The sequence below is a fragment of the Primulina huaijiensis genome, chromosome 11 (genome assembly GCF_012295235.1).
Source record: "Primulina huaijiensis isolate GDHJ02 chromosome 11, ASM1229523v2, whole genome shotgun sequence".
Classification (NCBI taxonomy): Eukaryota; Viridiplantae; Streptophyta; class Magnoliopsida; order Lamiales; family Gesneriaceae; genus Primulina; species Primulina huaijiensis.
This window is the reverse complement of record NC_133316.1, coordinates 21,628,720-21,647,454: the sequence shown is the minus strand read 5'-3', so window position 1 is coordinate 21,647,454 and position 18,735 is coordinate 21,628,720. Positions and strand designations below refer to the sequence as shown.

Sequence of the window (18,735 nt, the reverse complement as noted above, 5' to 3'; positions counted from 1 at the left end):
ATATTAAAGACGAGTAAATTATGTCAATATTTAGAGTGAAAAATACTGTTTTACATAAAAAAATAATATTTTTATATGAGTTGAATTGATAAAATATTTGTTTCATAAAATTGAAAAATGACATCGTTTCAGTTAACTTTTTTACGCTTCAAACTTATTGTACTATTTTAGTGGCGCTAACTTCAAACGTTATGTTTGAACAAGAAGATATAGGGTCCGTTGTGGATCAAAGATTTGGATGCTTATTGATTATTATTGTGGACTACAATTCATGGCAAACATTTTGGATGTGCCTCATCACTCTCTCACAAATAATGCACACACCAATTTTTTTTAATATTAACAATAATTGTTATCATGACATGACCAAAAAGCTAAAGCATTTAATGATTATTGCAAACTTATCCATATGTATTTTTACCATTATTATAATTACATCAGATTCTAAAATAAAATCAAGGGCTGGAAACAAATCCATTGCTAAGAAATTTCTATCATTATAATTTTAAACCCGAACATTCAAATCAAACCAATTTGATTAATTTTTGAAGCTTACTTGGTCCACCTGACTTTATGGGGCTAATTGCATCAAGCGAGTCTCTATGTAAAAAATTCTAAATGACATAAAACCTCCTGAAAATATTAATAAGTTAATATATTCTCTATTTTTTTATAAAATCAAACACATCGTGTTAAAAGAAAAAAAACTTAAACAAATTTACCCTTTTGTAAATGGTTTTGTTCCTGAATTTTGAAACACAAGGTTTCAAATATGATTAATTTTACACGAGGGTACTGATTTAATTTATCCTGAAATGATGTTGTCCTGTAGAATCGTTGGTCTCAAACCATATGCCACAATGAAATTTGATTCTTTTTTTAATCAAACATTGACATCCAAATCAAACAAAAATTCAAAAGTGCAGAAAAACCCACAGGTCAACATCAGGAGACCCGTCAATAAATTCTTGCATATGGAAGGCCCTCAATTTCCAGTAGACAAATCATTTCCAATTTAACTATATATATATATATTCATCAACTAAGTATAATTGCGGTCATCAGTCTAAATTATAACTGTTTCTTTATTACACACATTGTACATACATCTTAGAACGATCGTCAACTACGATACAACATGCGACGACCTGATAACATTCAAACGAAAATGCCACAACGTCAAAGCCAAGAAACCAAAACAAACAACTCAATAAACCTCGCTTCAAATGGAACGCAATACTTATATAAACAGAAAGAAATTCTTCGATAATCTCTTTATCATTTTTTGTAACATTCATGATTAATGACTTATTACTTCTTTTAACTTTCTATAATCAATATATATAGTAAATTTATATTGATGATACACATTATTACTTAAAAATGTTACACGTGATTTATTCCCGAACTAACGAGGATAGGAGGACGATCACATATATATTTTAAAATTTATACTTCACCCACCTCTTAAATATAAGAACAGTTCCTCTTTTGTTTCTAACCTACACACACTTGCCCACCTTTTGTAATATTTCCTTGGGTGCTAGGAGGACCAATTCAAGTATTCAATGATGAAAACAGCTACCCGGCATGCCCTGTGCTTGCGTAATTAGTCGAACGAAAAACTCTTGGCTTTTGATATTCTGTGTTTTTGTACCGATAACAGGACTAATTGCTTGATTAGTGGAAAAAATAACGATTGTACTTGAAAATAATATGGTTGCGGCAATAGAAAACTAGACGAATGCGAACAAGATATAAATCAACTACACATTGGTAAATACACCTACCACGACTTTTACATCGAAAGTATATTACTTCATTATGACGGAAGAAATTAAATATAAAAATGAGAGGAGGAAAATAACATGGCTATCTATTTATTCACTGCAGGATTGAAAGAAAGAACTTGGGAGCATTTGGCACAGATGAGTGCCAGATTCTGGCTGTGATTACAACAGTGATGCTATGAATAACTAAATCAGCAATTCCCAGAAATATTTTTGTTAATTTATACTATATGTAGGCAAGAATAATGTACCAGTTAGCTTATATATAGCTGTAATCCCCCAAGAGTAATTCACACATATCGTTCGGGGTAAGAAAAGTCGTTCCACCGAGAACTAATTCGATGTCAGGCCTGCTGCTCTCAGTCAATGCTTCCTGCACTTCCCTCACCTAGCAATGCAGAGGAAAAATAACTGTCAACTATATTTGTGTTCACTAATAAGGAATACGAATTTGGAAATTAATGTTTCATGTTTCTTTTCCCATTTCTTGTGTTGCAACTTGCAAGCAAAAACAAGAACCACGACAGTTGGCATTAAGTTGCATATTCAACTTAAATCAAGAAAATAGTCCAGGAAAAGGAAACTGTGAATTTATGGAGGATTATAGGTTTATAATCAGGACTGGAGTTTTCGGAATCAGGGGGAAATAAAAATAGAAAAGGTGAAGATTTGAGTTTAAGGAACACAAACCTCAACTGCATTGATGCCCCCAATTACAAAAATCAGAATGACATTTTGCTCCGCTAGACTTGGTTTAGCCTGTAGCATGAGACAGAAAATTTAGCACTCAGATATAATTGGAGGAAAAACAAGGGCAACGAAGTTTGGAGTAAAAATACCTGTCCAAGGCCAAACCTTCCAAATCCACTTTTGAAAAGGCGTCCAACGGTAGATGAATGGTATTCTAGCCCAGGTATTTCATGCTTTTCCAAAGCACTAGTTATAATTTTATAGAGCAAACCTTTGGTTGGATATGGGTCATCGTTGCGTTTACTTTCCAATGCCAACATCAACTCCTTCAGTGGCGAATTTCTCCTCATGCTAGATAGCTTGTGAAGGAATTTAAAAAGATTATCCACCCGATCTCGTAGCTCTAACTTTAGCTGCATGTCACCATAAGCTGGCTGTCTGCTTGCGTCTTTTTCAGTATCATTATCATCCTCTCCCCAACTATCCCACTGATCCTCATCAAAATCAACATTATCCAGTTGAGCAGACGAACTTTCCTTCTTCTCGTCAAATTTCGTCTTGTTCAAGTTTGCTTCAAGCTCTTCCGATAAGCCCTGGAGAAACTTTAGTTTCGAGACAACTGGGTTTTCTAAAATAGCATCGACAATAGCTTCTTTCATGAAATGTTCCTCTTGCCATGAAAATGGACCACCAGAACCAGAGGTCGGGAAATTCTCACCGGCCAATAAATACCCAATGACTGTTAGAAGCAGAGCTTCCGGAAGAGTAATTAACCCCTTCGGCTTCTCCAAGTTACTGCGGTTTTGCAATCGTGAACCACCTAAAGCAGTCTTATTAATGAGGTCACAAATTTGAGCAGCAAGGCTTTGGATCGTGTCTGCGGCATTTACATGTAGTATCTTCTCAGCACTCTTAAATGCATCCCAATAAGCAGAATTCACCTCATCTAAAGCATTTAATGCAGCTGCCGCTATCTGAATGATTCCTTTATTTTTAACCAAGCAAGATTGTCTTTTGGCCAGTGCCTTAGCCAAAGGTTGTAACTCTGATTTGGTAGCAAAACCGGAACGAATTCTCACATCCAAAGATATATTTTCCCGGCGTAAACTTTCCTGAAGCCATTTCTTTATCAACATGGCTCCATCTTTCGTCCTCCGGTCCAGTATTGCTTCCAAATAAGGCGCTCCACGAAAATTTTCAGTAGAGACAAAGGACCCATGCAGAAGGTCACCTTGATCATTCAATTTCCTGCTGAGTTTCATCAACTCAACAATTTGAGCATCTGACTCGCCAGTATTCCACCCATGCAGAAATGCTTCTATGCTTTCCAAAAGCTGAAATTTACTATTTGACTCATCTTCACTAATGATTTTTTCAAGTGGAATCTGCACATTGAGAGGAGCACGTTCTAGTTTAACAGGGCCATTTTTTAAGTGGCTGAGGGACCCTTTCATCTGAGTTAATGATGTCATGCGTTCTCTGTGAGGAAGAGAAGAAAACATCCGATCCACAAGTGAATCCCCATGACAACATGGTGTAAGGAGATCGAGCGTGCGATCAATGAGCAGTAGCCCTGCTGATCTTTTACGGCGACCGACATCATAAAGACTCGACATGTCAGTCAGCAACTTCCCAACATTTTTCGACAGATCACCCAGAGAAAATATTTCAAGTTTCAGATCCATCTGCAATTTTTTACAAAAAATAGCCTAAAGCAAACTTATAAATTTAACACACTGACTTTGACATCAAAATAAAGATAGAATTGAAGTATCTGCAGTGAAGAAAATGGCATTATTTAGAAATTTGACAAATAACCACAGCATTTACGAGGCCAAGAAATGGCTGGGTGCTTCTATATATTTAGGTTAGTCAAAAGATAACGATTACAAGTATGCCTCTAAGCAATGGCAATGTACTTTTTAGAGTACTCAAGCTCAAATAGGTCCACAGATGAGGTTTTCTCTTCACCTAGATTTCTCAAAATTCTTATCATCTATGACTCATGTGAACAATAGGATTATTAAACACGCATGAGTTAATTAGAGTTTATGCAATCAAAATTCCAAACTTCAAAAGAATCTCTAAAATAGTCGTATACTGCCAAGTGATCACCACAAGCAAACGTTTTTAAGATTTGATTTTACATGAGAAACTTCCAAAAAAGACAAAGTGAAATCACCTTTAACGCCAAATGATAAAGAAATTGAGCGGTGAGAGTTGCCCCAGGACTAACATCCTCAGTATCAGAAGGCTTCCCAGTACTTAATGGGGGCAATCCAGAGCTAACAGAGTTTTCACGCTCAGAAGATAAGAAACCTTCAGCAACAGATCCTTCTGAAGGCAAGACAAAGACTCTGGGAGAAAATGCACATAAAATCAAAGGGAAGTGATGCACTGAAACTATCAACTTTTGACTGACATCGTCTGAGAAGACAATGGAGGAATCTTTCTGTGGAACTTTTATACTTGAAATGCCATCAAATCCAGCAGTACCAGCTTCAATTGAAGTTAATTGTGACCATCCTTCATCTTCAGAGGCAGTACTTTCCTTGAGACTGTATTCGCCAGTCGCATGGGATATTGCTTCCTGTTTCTTAACAACCTCCTCATAATCCTGGACAAGTAAAGATTCATACTCATGGAAAGCATCTGGACCCAGAGGTGAATCAGGATATGCTGAGTGTGACATCTGCAGCGGACATAACATATGAACAAAACATGACAAAGAAACTATAGGAAAGTTGATGATTGAAACTTCATAAAATTGCTATCGCCACATTATAAGTCAATATTTAGTACCCAGCAAAGAAAAGTAAAAGCACTAGCAACAACTTAAAATGTTTAGCGCAACATATTTTGACTCGATAATTGTCAAAAGAAGAAAAGAATCTAATGGTGGTGTGTTTCGCATATAACATTGAAATGACTAACAATCTATTTCCTCATCATTCCGAAATCATCATAAGCGGGTGAAGAGGTGGGTTTTCTTTCCAAGAATGTGGATTTAATCTAAAATCTGCTCATTGACATGTTTAACACGTGATATGATTGTAACAGCCATTTCACCACCTTTTTCCATTGAACAATATCAAACATTGATTGAAGTAAACTTATAATGAAATACTTTAATCAATATCATACAGGGGCATAGATTATAATGCAGCTCACAAGGTTTAGAACACATCTATTTATCAGAGAGTGCAGCATTATTCTACCCAGGAACTCGAAAAAGAAATCCAATTAACGTCATTAAAAAACACTCAGCAGTTTCCTAAACTTATCAGAAGGTATCCCAACAGTTACGTATATTTCAAACCACAGGTCGGGAGTGCCGAGTGCACATTCATATCATGATCAACTAATGACTTAACCGAATCCCGATAAGAATTATTAATGTAAATAACATATAAAAAGGGGCATTCATGAAAGATAATATTGAAATATAAACAACAAAAAGTAACTTCAAGCGGTGGTAAAAATGAAACCTCTGAAACGGACGTATATATAGCACATTCGCGAACATATGGAAGTGTACTCAGGCAACGTATTATATAACGATGTGCATCACTTAAAAGCCGTGAAGTAATCACAACAACCTTCTTTGCAGGATCAGAATTGGTACTCCAGCCAACAGCCTAAAACACACGGGCATCAAAAAAAATTCAAAAAAGCAATAACAAGAGAATGATCATAGCTGTGTAAAACACATCAAGCTTATAAAATAAAGTTGCACTATATCGATAAAATACTAAGAGATCAGCAACAAACAAGTACTCTGTGCAGCCCCCCTCCCCAATTTTAAAACTTTACTTTTATATGATTGAAACTGTGTCATGTCCTTCAATTTTTAAAGCATTACTTTGAAACTTTTTCGTTAATTGGGCTGTCATCATGCATGACCTTACTCCACATAGAAAGCATCGGTGCAGCAATGCCCCTCTATCCAAAGAATTTTAGGCTAAATGGTTGATAGCATAAACTTCAAAATGGAACTATTGCATAACTTTGATAATCGCTAACCACCCGAAGCAAGTAATATCTGAAGATGATTTTATGTGATAACACAGGTCGTAACATCCGATCAACATAATGCTATCCTGAGTAGTCCCGAAAAATTCCAAACTAAAAATTCATGCAGAATTCAAAACTCTAGATGCAAAAGATCAACTCACTGAAACGGAAACAAATGATTCAAGAGAATGCCAAGTTAAGCAGAGGATTAATAGGAACTAACAACTCATCTCACCTTATCAAGAGAAGAAATGTTCTCCAAGCTGCATACAGAAACTGCACCGAGCTCAAGAAACAAAGGGAATGCCCCGAGAAACTGCAAACTCTCTGCACTACCAGCATCCAAGTATACAATTGCATCTTTAATGTCACCTGAAATCTGATACGCATACAAAATCATAGAGAAGGCCGACAAAACCAATTCATATTATTCCGGAAATCAATCCACCAAACTCCCACAAAGTAATTTTTGATTGGATGGGAATGAATGAAAAAAAATGTTAAATTCCCCTAAATTTTCTTGAAGAAACCAAAACATTTCGCAGAAAACTTTTCTACAATCAATTTCATGAACAAGAAGACATGGGGAAAAAAAGGGACATCAAAATTCCAATCGGAGAAAACAAATTCACAATATGTGAAAAGAAATGTAGAACTAACTTGTCTGATGGAATCAAGGCAACATTTGATCACATCGACTGAAGCCATGTTTTTTCCCTCGATTCTCACTAGAATCAGCGCGGTAACAAAGGCTGAAAATTCATCGAGGAGAAACGTTAATTGACGAGTGAAAAATAGACTCACAAAGTTGGAATTCGAGGTATTGCAAGAATTAGCATCATGCTTCTCTGGAGATTTCAAAAGCCGACGCAGCGGCACCGGTTCGCGTCAATTCGATTCAGATAAAAAAAATATGTTAATGTTGAGAAAAAAATGTTTTAATTTTATGTCAATGCCATCAAACACTATTAACAATAGAGCAGGTCTCTTATAGATATTTTTACGCATTTTTATCTGTGAGACAGGTCAATTCTACCGATATTCACAATAAAAAATAATACTTTTTCATGGATGACCCAAATAAGAGATCTATTTCACAAATTACGACCCGTGAGACCGTCTCACACAAGTTTTTGTCTTAACAATATAGGACATAAGTTAAAGATCTATTAAGGTATTTTTAACATTGAAACATTAAAAATATATGTTAATTTCACCAAAAAAAAAAACAAAAAAAATTTATTTGATTTAGATTTAATTAAATTTTAACACAAACTTATCAATATAATGTTACATTTTTAAAATTGTAACATGAATAATAAAAGATTAGTTTGCAATAGTTAATTTAATTTTAATAATTATAAATAAATCACATGATTTATTAAGTTATTTCTTAAAATTTACTTTCAGAAATTTAAAACTTTTTGAGTAGGTTTCATGTGTCTCACTATCTATATCCATGAGACGAGTTAACTCGATTCATACTTATAATCGAAAATAATAATTTTAACATAGTAATATTTTTTACTCAAATCTTATATATTATATAATACTTTTGACATTAAAAATAATATTTTTCACACAAATAAACATATATTATATAATATATTTTTATAACATAAATAAAAATGATTTTTTTGCAGTAAAAATAATATTTCGGACATAAAAATTATATTTTTAATGGATCAGGTCGGAGATATATCTCATAAAATTGATATCGGATAAGTTTTCACATAATTTTGTGTGTAACTTTTCTATGTACGAGAAAGCCAGGGTCAATTTTAAAAATAAGTTTTTAAATATAAATAATTTTAATTAATTCATATGGAATGAAAATTTGTCTGAAAATATAATGATTTCTCTAATTTCCGAAAGTGCATGTGACATGTGCAATTCTTAAAGAAAAAACTGGAGGTCAAAACTATGATAATAAATATAATTTTCAAGAAAATATCAAACTTTTCAATCTTAAACTTTTAGCAGTTAACAAATACTCTAAATAATAATTGCAATAAGATGGATCATTTGTGAGTATATAAATAAATTAAAATGATAAATAATGTTATAGAATTTAAATTGTGAGTAATATTAACATTTAATTTAACATTCATAGTCAACGACATATAATCTAATAATAATTTTTTTTTTAGAAAATTAAAGTTAATAAAAAGTAAAAATAATATAGAATACAATTTCCATATATATCTTATGATATTAAAATTTTAAATATGTGTATCTATAGAGTTTTTCAATTTATGTAGATGATTTGATATTTTCAAAATTGCACAACTAAAATTAGTTAATTTTCAAGAACAATAATTATATTATAATGAAATAAAAATATAAATTTAATAGTAAAAAATATGAAATGAATAAATAACATAAACTAATTAGTAAACACATATAATGCAAGGAAATTGAAGATACGGAAATAAATTTAATATTATTCAAATCATCACAAATAATTTCGTTTGACTCACGTTACTAATAACAAATAATCATAAATAAAAAAAACTTAATGCATATATTCTCTTAATTAACTTATAATCATTTNCAAATATGAAATGAATAAATAATATAAACTAATTAGTAAACACATATAATGCGAGGAAATTGAAGATACGGAAATAAATTTAATATTATTCAAATCATCACAAATAATTTCGTTTGACTCACGTTACTAATAACAAATAATCATAAATAAAAAAACTTAATGCATATATTCTCTTAATTAACTTATAATCATTTCATTACAAATAATTTTGTTTGATTATCTTTTTGTCAATATAATTGTTATTATATGTGTATAGATCAACTTTACAAGTGCAAACAAATTATCATGTCATTATTCTTATAAGTAAATACTATTTGATAATCTATAGTTATGGTGATACTCAAATAAAATAGAAGTTATTAGATAAATTAAAACAATTAATCATTCTATTTATTATTAGAATTTATGATACCCTTGTCCACATCTTAAAAATCAAAGATTTAAAATAAGTTCATAATGGCTTACGATGGACTTCTATAGCAAATGGACTTCTATAGCAACTTGGGTTAATTATTTTCGTAAAGCGAGGACGAATACGAAGTAGTTGCTATAGTGGCCCATTGTGCAGTCACGCAGGCGCGGGCCCAGGCTCGGGACGTGACAGAATGGTATCAGAGCCGGTCACAAGCAGGGAACACCGAGAAATAAGTGCTATGCGGGGCAAAGTACTACGTGCATGGGAGCCACCTCTTGAACCTGCGGGGCAAAATGCTACATGACGGGAGCCACCTCTAGAACCTGCAGGAGCCATCTCTAGATTCTCGGTGCTGGTGGATCGAGGGGTCAGGGCGCGACGAGGACGTCGCGTTCTGAAGGAGGGGTAATTGTGATATCCTTGTCCTACATCTTAAAAATCAAATATTTAAAATGAGTTCATAATGACTTACAATAGACTTCTATAGCAACTTGGGTTAATCATTTTCGTAAAGCGAGGACGAATACGAAGTAGTTGCTATAGCAGCCCATTGTGCAGTCACGCAGGCGCGAACTTAGGCTCGAGGCGTGACAGAAATAGTGGAAAAAAATAATGAAAAAAATTGATTTGATTTTTCACATAACTCTTTCTCATTTAACATCTTTACAAAAATATCTTTCTAATATCATATCATATAATATATGTAGATGATTTTATAGGTACTTCTGAGTCAAACTTAATAATTTTCTTGTTTAATAATATTTAAATTCACAATTAAATTTTAGGTTATAAATATTATATTTTTTCACGAAGTTAAAAATTTGATTAAATACAATTTTTCTTTCCTTTCAATTTATTTATTTTATTTAAAAGTAATAATGATGGATTTTATCTTTTTGTTTGTTTTAAAATTTTTCAATATATTTAATTTAGAATTTATTTAAATGACTCTTCATTCAAAACATTAGATACTTTATTTGGGTCCTTCATATACATAAGTTTTTGAAGTATTTTTTAATTTAATTATATCCAAGAAAATTATTAAAATGAGAAAAATAATTAATAAAAATATTAATTAATTAATTTTAATAGTTTTTTAATTAGTTAAAACATTTAAGAATATGATTTAGTTTGCTACATACAAACTAAAATATAAATATAACATAACTTTATTTTTCTAATAGCCGCATACAATTGGAAAAAAATTTCAGCTTCAACACTTTTATAGATATATAGAATAAAATAAAATGTTATTTTTTTTTAAAAAATGAAATAGAATGCAATATATTGTTTTTCATAATATATATACACATAAAAATGTATATAGAAAATTAATTTGGTCAATATATAATTAAAAAAATAATATCTTTTATCAACACTTTTATGCGTATACGTTAGAATGTATCTATTATTGATAAATGTGTGTCATGGATATATTATCGGAACAACGTACTAAAGATAGATTCTTGTTAACCAAAATTTACCGGTCCCCCAGCGTACAATAATTTCAGCTTGTGCTGCTCCGCTCTTCACGATCATACAAAGACCTTATCTTCATATCAAAGTTCACACTCATTATTGCCATTGACTGAGAACATGGCTTCGACTGGAACATCAACTGCAGAGCCTTCACGGGAAGAACTATTGGGCAGCAAGAACTGGGAGGGCCTTCTCAACCCATTGAATCTCGGCCTCCGCCGCTTGATCCTCCGCTGCGGCGACTTCTGCCAAGGTACCTACGACGCCTTCAATAATGACGCCAATTCCAAGTACGCTGGAAGCAGCAGGTACGGCAAGACGTCTTTTTTCGAGAAAGTGATGCTTGAGTCAGCTTCCGATTATCAGGTCTACTGTTTCCTTTACGCCACCGCGAGAATCGGAGTGGTCAAGTCCCTGTTTTTGCATTCTCTGTCGCGTGACTCTTGGGATAGGGAATCCAATTGGATTGGCTATATTGCTGTCACCACCGATGAAGTTAGCCAGGCCTTGGGGCGCCGCGAGATCTATGTTGCTTGGCGGGGCACCACCAGAAGTTATGAGTGGATCGACGTAGTCGGCGCCAGGTAAATTTCGATTACTGTACTACAGTCTGATTCTAAAGAGAAAAAAGCCGGGAGATATAAAATTTGGCAAAGTTCGTTATCAAACTTAGATTTTTAATAATCTGTCATTGGTTAAAATTTAGTAATTTTTTTTTCCAACTTCCGTCCATTTACTGTTTACTTTTAAAAATATATCCATATGTTTTTGTTTCTCGTTCATTACACCAGACCTGAGTCTGCGCAGCAGTTGCTGCGTCCAAAAACATGGGATAAAAAAGAAGTAGATAGCAGCAGTGGTAGTGATAGTGATGAAGATGATGAAAAAGTGCCTAAAGTTATGAAAGGTTGGCTCACAATTTACGTTTCGAACGATCCCAATTCGTCGTTCACCAAACTAAGCGCAAGAACACAGGTTCTGAAAAAGATTGAAGATTTGAGAAACCAGTATAAAAATGAAAGCTTGAGCATCGCACTAACAGGGCACAGTCTTGGCGCTTCTTTGGCAATATTAGCTGCTTTTGATCTTGTCGAAAATGGGGTTAACGATATACCTGTTTCTGCTATTGTGTTCGGAAGCCCACAAGTAGGGAACAAGGCTTTTATCGAGAGAGTGAATAAGTATCCAAATCTGAACGTTTTGCATGTCAGGAACAAAATCGATTTGATTCCACGGTATCCTAGTTCATTACTAAGGTACAAGAACACTGGGATTGAGCTGGAGATTGATAATAGAAAATCTCCGAGCTTGAAGGATTCAAGGAACCCGAGTGATTGGCATAACCTGCAGGCGATGCTGCACGTTGTGGCGGGTTGGAATGGGGCTGACGGGGAGTTTGAATTGAAGGTGAAAAGGAGCTTAGCATTGGTGAACAAGTCGAGCGCGATTCTGAAGGATGAGTATTTGATTCCGGGTTCTTGGTGGGTAGAGAAGAATAAAGGGATGATTCTTGATGAGAATGGAAATTGGGTTTTGACACCAGCTTCTGATGAGGATGAACCCGTGCCTGAATTCTAAAAGCGTCGGTGAAAGAAAGGCGAAAATGGAAAATTATGAAGAGCCAAGTTTCTTGCCAACGTACGAGATTAAGATTGCACCAATTACTTAAATTATGGGAGTACGTGTCATAATCATTGTTTTTGGAGTTTGAAAAACCCACTACATTTTGTAATTATGGGAGTATGTGTCATAATCATTGTTTTTGGAGTTTGAAAAACTCACTACATTTTGTGTCATATTAATCAGAATGTTGGTAAAATGTTACGTGGTGTTGTGTCTTTGAGACTTTGAGAGTAAATTATTGTGTTGTTATACTAGGGATGACAATGGAACGATGCATCCTCGTTCCAATTCTCGTTTTTTCTTATGTTCTTCATTTAATTCTCATGGGGATTAAGTCTCTATCGAGGCCTCGTACCCAATCTTATATAGTTGGTCTGAAAATTCTTATATGGACTTAGTGGACATTAAATCTTCGTTCTAGCTATTATCATCGTGGAAATAATTTAGAAATGGTAACAAGGTGAACCGGATTTGTCATCATCATCCCTGACATGAGTTGAATTATGTCATTATCTTCATCTCCATTTCAAAGTTGAATTAACCAAAAAAATCTTCAAATTCACTTAAAGAATATTTATACAATAATCCAATTAATATGTATATAATAATATTACTTGAACAATACAAACTTTTATAACCCATAATTTTAGTAAACAAAAAATATGAAACCATATAATTATCACGAAATGACGAGTTGGATCATGAACGAGATTTAAATGTTATGAATTTGAGTCTTTTTTGTTTGTTTATTAATTATTAGGAAAAATCAATATTATTAATAGCAGTAATAATATTATTATCGGGGCTTCGTGGCATATTCGGGGATGAGGATAATATTCTCATTCACGTCCCCGATTTACTTCGGGGATTTTTTCGTCCCATTGCTGGTTTTTCCCGAGAAGCCCCAAATCCACCGAAAAAATTGACATCCCTATGTTGTACACATAATCAATGTTAACACAGAGTTTTTTTCATCAAATTTCCTGTAAAATATCGAAAATGCACACTTCTCTCCTATGAAAATTAAATATGTATCTTAGACCTTAACCTTTTATAAAAGTTTTACGAACTCCCCCCTGCACCAGCTGGAAATCGGGAAATCTGAAGTATTTGGATGATATTTCATAAACTAGTTATCAGAATGACTAGCGGGGAAAACAGTTAGAAAGAAAAATCAATTTGTTACAAATCATGTTAGGCATGCTAGACTATGTTATCCAAACTATGCAGTGTCCAATTAACAAAGATAACGTCCAAACTAATTTAGCCAAAATTTCATTGTGAATTAAGTAATTAATTAATTGAATTTGAATTTGACAAGTAGATTATTAACTTGTCTTGGTACCGTTATGCACTTTAGAAAGTGTTTAACAAAACTTATAAGCTTTAAAAATAACTTATAAGTTGTTTTAGAGCTTATAAGCTCTCATAATTTGTTTGGTATAAAAAGTTGCAAACAATTTATAAGTTGTCAAAATAAGTTGTTTGAGTTGTTTTAAAAAAAATTGGGATATCCCATCTTTTTTTAAAAAAAATTTATTTTTATATTTCACTTCTCCAAAATATCTCTAAATATCTTCTTAAATTTTCATTTATACCCACTCTTTAAATTCACATTTTATCAGGTTGGTTTTTTTTTTATCGAATTTAAAATATGATTTTGTTCTATCTTTTTGTTAGAATATTAAAAACAAATATTAATATTATATTGAGTAAATTATTAGCTGTAACTTTTTTATTCAATATTTTATTTATACACATAAAAAATAATATTAAATATTTTTCTTCAAAGAATATACATTTTTCTAAACATAAATATAAAATAGATTTATTTTTTAAAATATTAAAATTATTTTCGCGCGCACGCACACACACAAACACACACACACACACACATATATATATAATAAATAAGATGTTAAAGTGTATGAATCAACTTATAAGCTCTTAAAATAACTTATAAAATATAATAGCTTATAAGTTATTTTAAATAAATTTAGTAAAGCATCCTTTTAATCGTTTTTAGGAATTTGAATTTCCCTATAAATTAATCTCCCCATCTTTAGTTTGGATTTCTTGCTTTAGTTAATTTATTTTAGTTGTTTAATTTAGTTTAAATTAATTTATTTCATCTCACTTGAATTTGATTATCATAAATTAGAAAAAATAATTCATATTTTTGTACTTAAACGTTAATATATGTGGATATGATACTTACACTCATCACTCATTTTAAGTCTGAAACTTGATATCAAACTTGAGATCTTAATACCAGATGAACTACAAATAATCGTCGTCATCTCCTTATTCGTACTCAACTTCACATGATAAATGTTTTTGCCTTCTTGGGAGCACTGATGTATTTTTTTAAAAACTGATGCATTTTTCACTTTAAGGCATTCTTTTGATAGTCTTCATAGCATTGTTAGAACAAGGAAAACAAAGTGTACGTATATATAGATGTAAATGATTCAAATTGAGTCAAATAATATCGAGCTCAAATTCTACTTATTTAATATATAAAAATTCGAACTTGATACCAACTTTTATTTAAAAAAAAAAAAAACAGCCCTATATTCATATAATCACATGCAAATTGAGATATTATTTCAAGTTATCCCAACGTAGACTTTATCTGGAAAGGGTAGAGTCTATTGAACTGACTTCTAATTATATTTAAGTACAATAATCCGTGATTGAAAGAAATTATATCCAAAGGAAGTAAAAACTATTATTTGTTTGGAATCACACCCCGAGCCCAATTTTTTTTGAGCTCGACGATGTTTTTCAAAATTTTCAATCAAATCATTGTTTTACGTTTCAAATTAAAAAAAATATAATCATAATCAAAATTATTTTTTCTTTCTATATATTTTTTTTCAAATAATCATTATCTATTTCAACTTCTCACCATCGATCATATGTAGTACATATGACTTGATCTCGTTCACGCCCGGAACTCCTATGAGGCCAGATAGGCCATCGCCTCAAAGCCCGGACCTTACAGGAGCAAAAAAAAATCATTGGACCCATGTCTGTACCTAAATAGTATTGGCTCTGGACATTAAAAAAATATGAACATTGACCCATTGAAAACATGATTGAATAAAATGATTGTCTTCATTGGGGATTTGATCTAATTGTTTAGAGTCCAAACAATAAAACAACACGGCTCAATAAATAAAAGTTTTAAAAAATTTATGCATTAAATGGTAATGTTTGTCCAATATATTTATCATTTTATATTAAACCAACTCGTGTGTTGGATTTTTATACTTAACTTAAAAATAAAAAATTGTGATACTTACTCATTTTTATATATCTCTAGTTTCTATTTTCTTGAATGAAATATTATATATATTATTTTAAAAAAATACATATTTTTACAATATTGGTTCAATATATTTATCATTTTGTTATTTTGATAGTTTATATTGATAAATTTCAATTTTAGTAACATATTTTACAATTTTTGGTGATTTCAACCTTTTTCCAATAAATTGTTCATATGATACCGCATTACGATATAGCCATATTGATGTTGTGACACACGAATAAAAAAAGCGTAAAGAGATAAATATATAAGTCAAAAATTATATTTTTGCTATATCTATTGTTTAGTTATTTTAAATTTACAAACTGAGCTTTACGATTATTTATCGCAACAAGCTTTTTTTTTTAACATATCGTCTCATGCCTGTGAACCACCGATACGGCTCTGATCTCGTTTTATATAGACTTTCGAAATCTGTTTCCGAACAATATTTCGAACAGGTATATATACAAAATGAAACAAACATCAATATCTAAGAAACCAAAAGCACCTAACGCAAGTCAAAAAGAGCATAGAGCTAGTAGTAATCCAAGAATGCAACGAAGATAGAAAAACCGTGATTCATGGACTATGTATAGATTCAACATAAATTGTTGATAAAAGTGGATATTTTGGTATAAGTTTTTAAATTTGAATATTAGATAGGGTGTCTACAAATCTGGGTCCAAGTTTTTAAATTTAAGACTGGATAGAGATTCTGAAGAATTGTGATAAATCGTTTAAAATTTTTATATCTAACTGTTGGAATTAGTGAAACACAAAAACTCGTGTGAGACAGTCTCACGGGTCAATTTTGTGAAAGTATATTCTATATGTGTCATTCACAAAAATGTATTACTTTTTATGTCAAATATATTAATTTTTATTGTAAATATGGACATGATTGATCAGTGTCACGAATAAAAATATGTGAGACCGTCTTATGAAATACCTACTTTTAGTGAAAATGGTTGGAGGATTTAAACTACATAATATGCTCCTTAATTGAATTTTAGGGTAAAATAAAAAAAGATTTTTGGGGTGATCTTGACACACCAAAAACAGTTAATATAGGGTACTCACCCTTTATAACTAGAATGCCCAGCAAACACATCACTATAATATATAGTTTTAATTTTAAAATTCTGTGAGACATATATTTTATTTAGGATACTCGTCAAAAAATATTACTTTTATATCAAAATTAGTATTTTTTATTATAAATATGGTCAAAGTTAACCCGTCACACGTATAAAAATTCGTCAAACCATCTCAAAAGATAATTACTATCAAGATAATACTACTAAAATATTCTTTCATAATTTTTTTTAGTTGATTGGAGTGTGGTAGGACCTACCTAGCTCCAATGCTACCAAAAACTTTAGGTGAGTCGTATTTAAATTTTCATTATCACTACATTTCAAGTCCTGCATATGTTTGAGGAGTCAAAAGCTGGCCTACTTTGATCCACACAGAAATATATTGAAGCCTGTCCCATGTTTTCTCCACGAATCCATTCCCATATGTGAAGCCATTATCGTTAAGATCGAAGCCAACATAACCAGAGTCGAGATTGTTTGGGTATTTGCATTTCTTAGGGGCACTACCCATGCCCAGTCATAAAATGCTGATTATATGACATGTTGATTGTTCTCTTATTTTGCTAAAAAATGTGCGAACGGGATTGAAATTTTGACTTACACAAAAAGGAAAAATTTGTGGTTAAAATAGAATGTTAAAATAAAATGCTTTAGTCTCTTTTAGGTCGATAAAATAAGCGATTTTAATATATATATGGAATCCACAGCTTCTACGCCCTCAAAAGATAAAATTTACACTATCTCTGCAACTTTTTGAGTTAAAATTATATATACACAAAACAATCAAAATCTAGGCATGTTATTGGCTACAGTCCCAAATCTCCGACTTCATATAAAATGTAGGATCGAGCGTTTGCCGCTTTATCAAAAACTATAGCTAGTGGTAATGGTGCAACTCAAATCTTTTAAACTGTACAGTAGCTCAAGCACCACGGTTCGATCGCTATACCAAGCAGGGACAATTATTACACCCAATAATCTACCTCCCAATAATTGCACTTCTTGCAATCAATGGGAATCGAACCCGTGACCTTGGTTCTGATACCAATTGTAGGACCGAGCGCTTGTCGCTTTACCAAAAGTTATAGCTAGTAGTAATGGTGCAACTCAAATCTTTTAAACTGCACAGCAGCTCAAGCACCACGGTTCGATCGGTCTATCAAGCAAGGACAATTATTGCACCCAACATAAAATAACATTTTTTGTTCGGTAATTTGAATGTTGTTCATTTTAAGTCAACTAATTTGTATTTTTTTTTTCAATTTTATCATTTATCATTAGAGTGTTGATATGACTCCGGAAACGACGAGATTATACCATATATTGTTTGACATGCATTTCGTTGGAAAATAACTTATAAAATTTAAAAAATATATACAAATTAATAAACTAAAATCATGAATTGTTTGAGAACAAAGCTAAAAACAGAAAACGTACGTGTATCTTACAAGGCAAAAAATATAATATATCCTCCAACATAATGCCACAGAGCTCTCATACAGCTGAAAAATTAAACACGTTTGCAAAAGCAGTATTCAGGCAATGGATTCTGCAGTAACCTGATTATCCATGAAATGCGTGGAGATTGATCGAATAAATATAATTTAGGACGGCTGTAAAAAAATCGTATTTATCTATATTATACATTTAAAAGAGATGGGGTTGGCGACATTTTAGTGAAACATATTTTATTTTCAAATTTTCAAAAATGAGATATAAAAATACTACCAAAAAACATTTCTTTCATAATTTTTTAG

General features: G+C 32.1%; 2 protein-coding genes across 3 annotated transcripts; one reads left to right on the top strand and one right to left on the bottom strand.

The window, feature by feature from the left end:
- Positions 1-1,859: 1,859 nt before the first annotated feature.
- LOC140988108 (sec1 family domain-containing protein MIP3) lies at positions 1,860-7,397 on the bottom strand. The gene is made up of 7 exons (XM_073457039.1): positions 7,155-7,397; positions 6,730-6,873; positions 5,969-6,118; positions 4,663-5,172; positions 2,630-4,165; positions 2,481-2,549; positions 1,860-2,178 (listed from the first exon to the last, which is right to left on the bottom strand). Exons 1-7 carry the CDS (start codon positions 7,200-7,202, stop codon positions 2,050-2,052), a joined length of 2,586 nt encoding a protein of 861 aa, XP_073313140.1. The 5' UTR covers positions 7,203-7,397; the 3' UTR covers positions 1,860-2,049.
- A 3,516-nt stretch (positions 7,398-10,913) lies between these two features.
- On the top strand, positions 10,914-12,786 carry LOC140988165 (phospholipase A1-IIdelta-like). 2 transcript variants are annotated; one of them, XR_012177305.1, is made up of 3 exons: positions 10,914-11,526; positions 11,734-12,647; positions 12,711-12,786. XR_012177305.1 is itself a non-coding variant. In XM_073457135.1 (2 exons), the coding sequence occupies exons 1-2, from the start codon at positions 11,060-11,062 to the stop codon at positions 12,518-12,520; spliced, it is 1,254 nt and encodes a 417-aa protein (XP_073313236.1). In that variant the 5' UTR covers positions 10,914-11,059; the 3' UTR covers positions 12,521-12,786. The 2 variants fall into 2 exon arrangements, 1 of the variants encoding a protein (XP_073313236.1); XM_073457135.1 differs by having other exon boundaries at positions 11,734-12,786.
- Positions 12,787-18,735: the final 5,949 nt, after the last annotated feature.

Bases quoted from the DNA above. Each gene is read 5' to 3' on its own strand.
- LOC140988165 (XM_073457135.1), top strand. From the start codon at position 11,060: ATGGCTTCGACTGGAACATCAACTGCAGAGCCTTCACGGGAAGAACTA. The intron at 11,527-11,733 runs GTAAATTTCGAT...TCATTACACCAG, and splicing joins ATCGACGTAGTCGGCGCCAG to ACCTGAGTCTGCGCAGCAGT.
- LOC140988108 (XM_073457039.1), bottom strand. From the start codon at position 7,202: ATGGCTTCAGTCGATGTGATCAAATGTTGCCTTGATTCCATCAGACAA. The intron at 6,874-7,154 runs GTTAGTTCTACA...TATGCGTATCAG, and splicing joins GCCTTGATTCCATCAGACAA to ATTTCAGGTGACATTAAAGA. The intron at 6,119-6,729 runs GTGAGATGAGTT...CGTGTGTTTTAG, and splicing joins ACATTTCTTCTCTTGATAAG to GCTGTTGGCTGGAGTACCAA.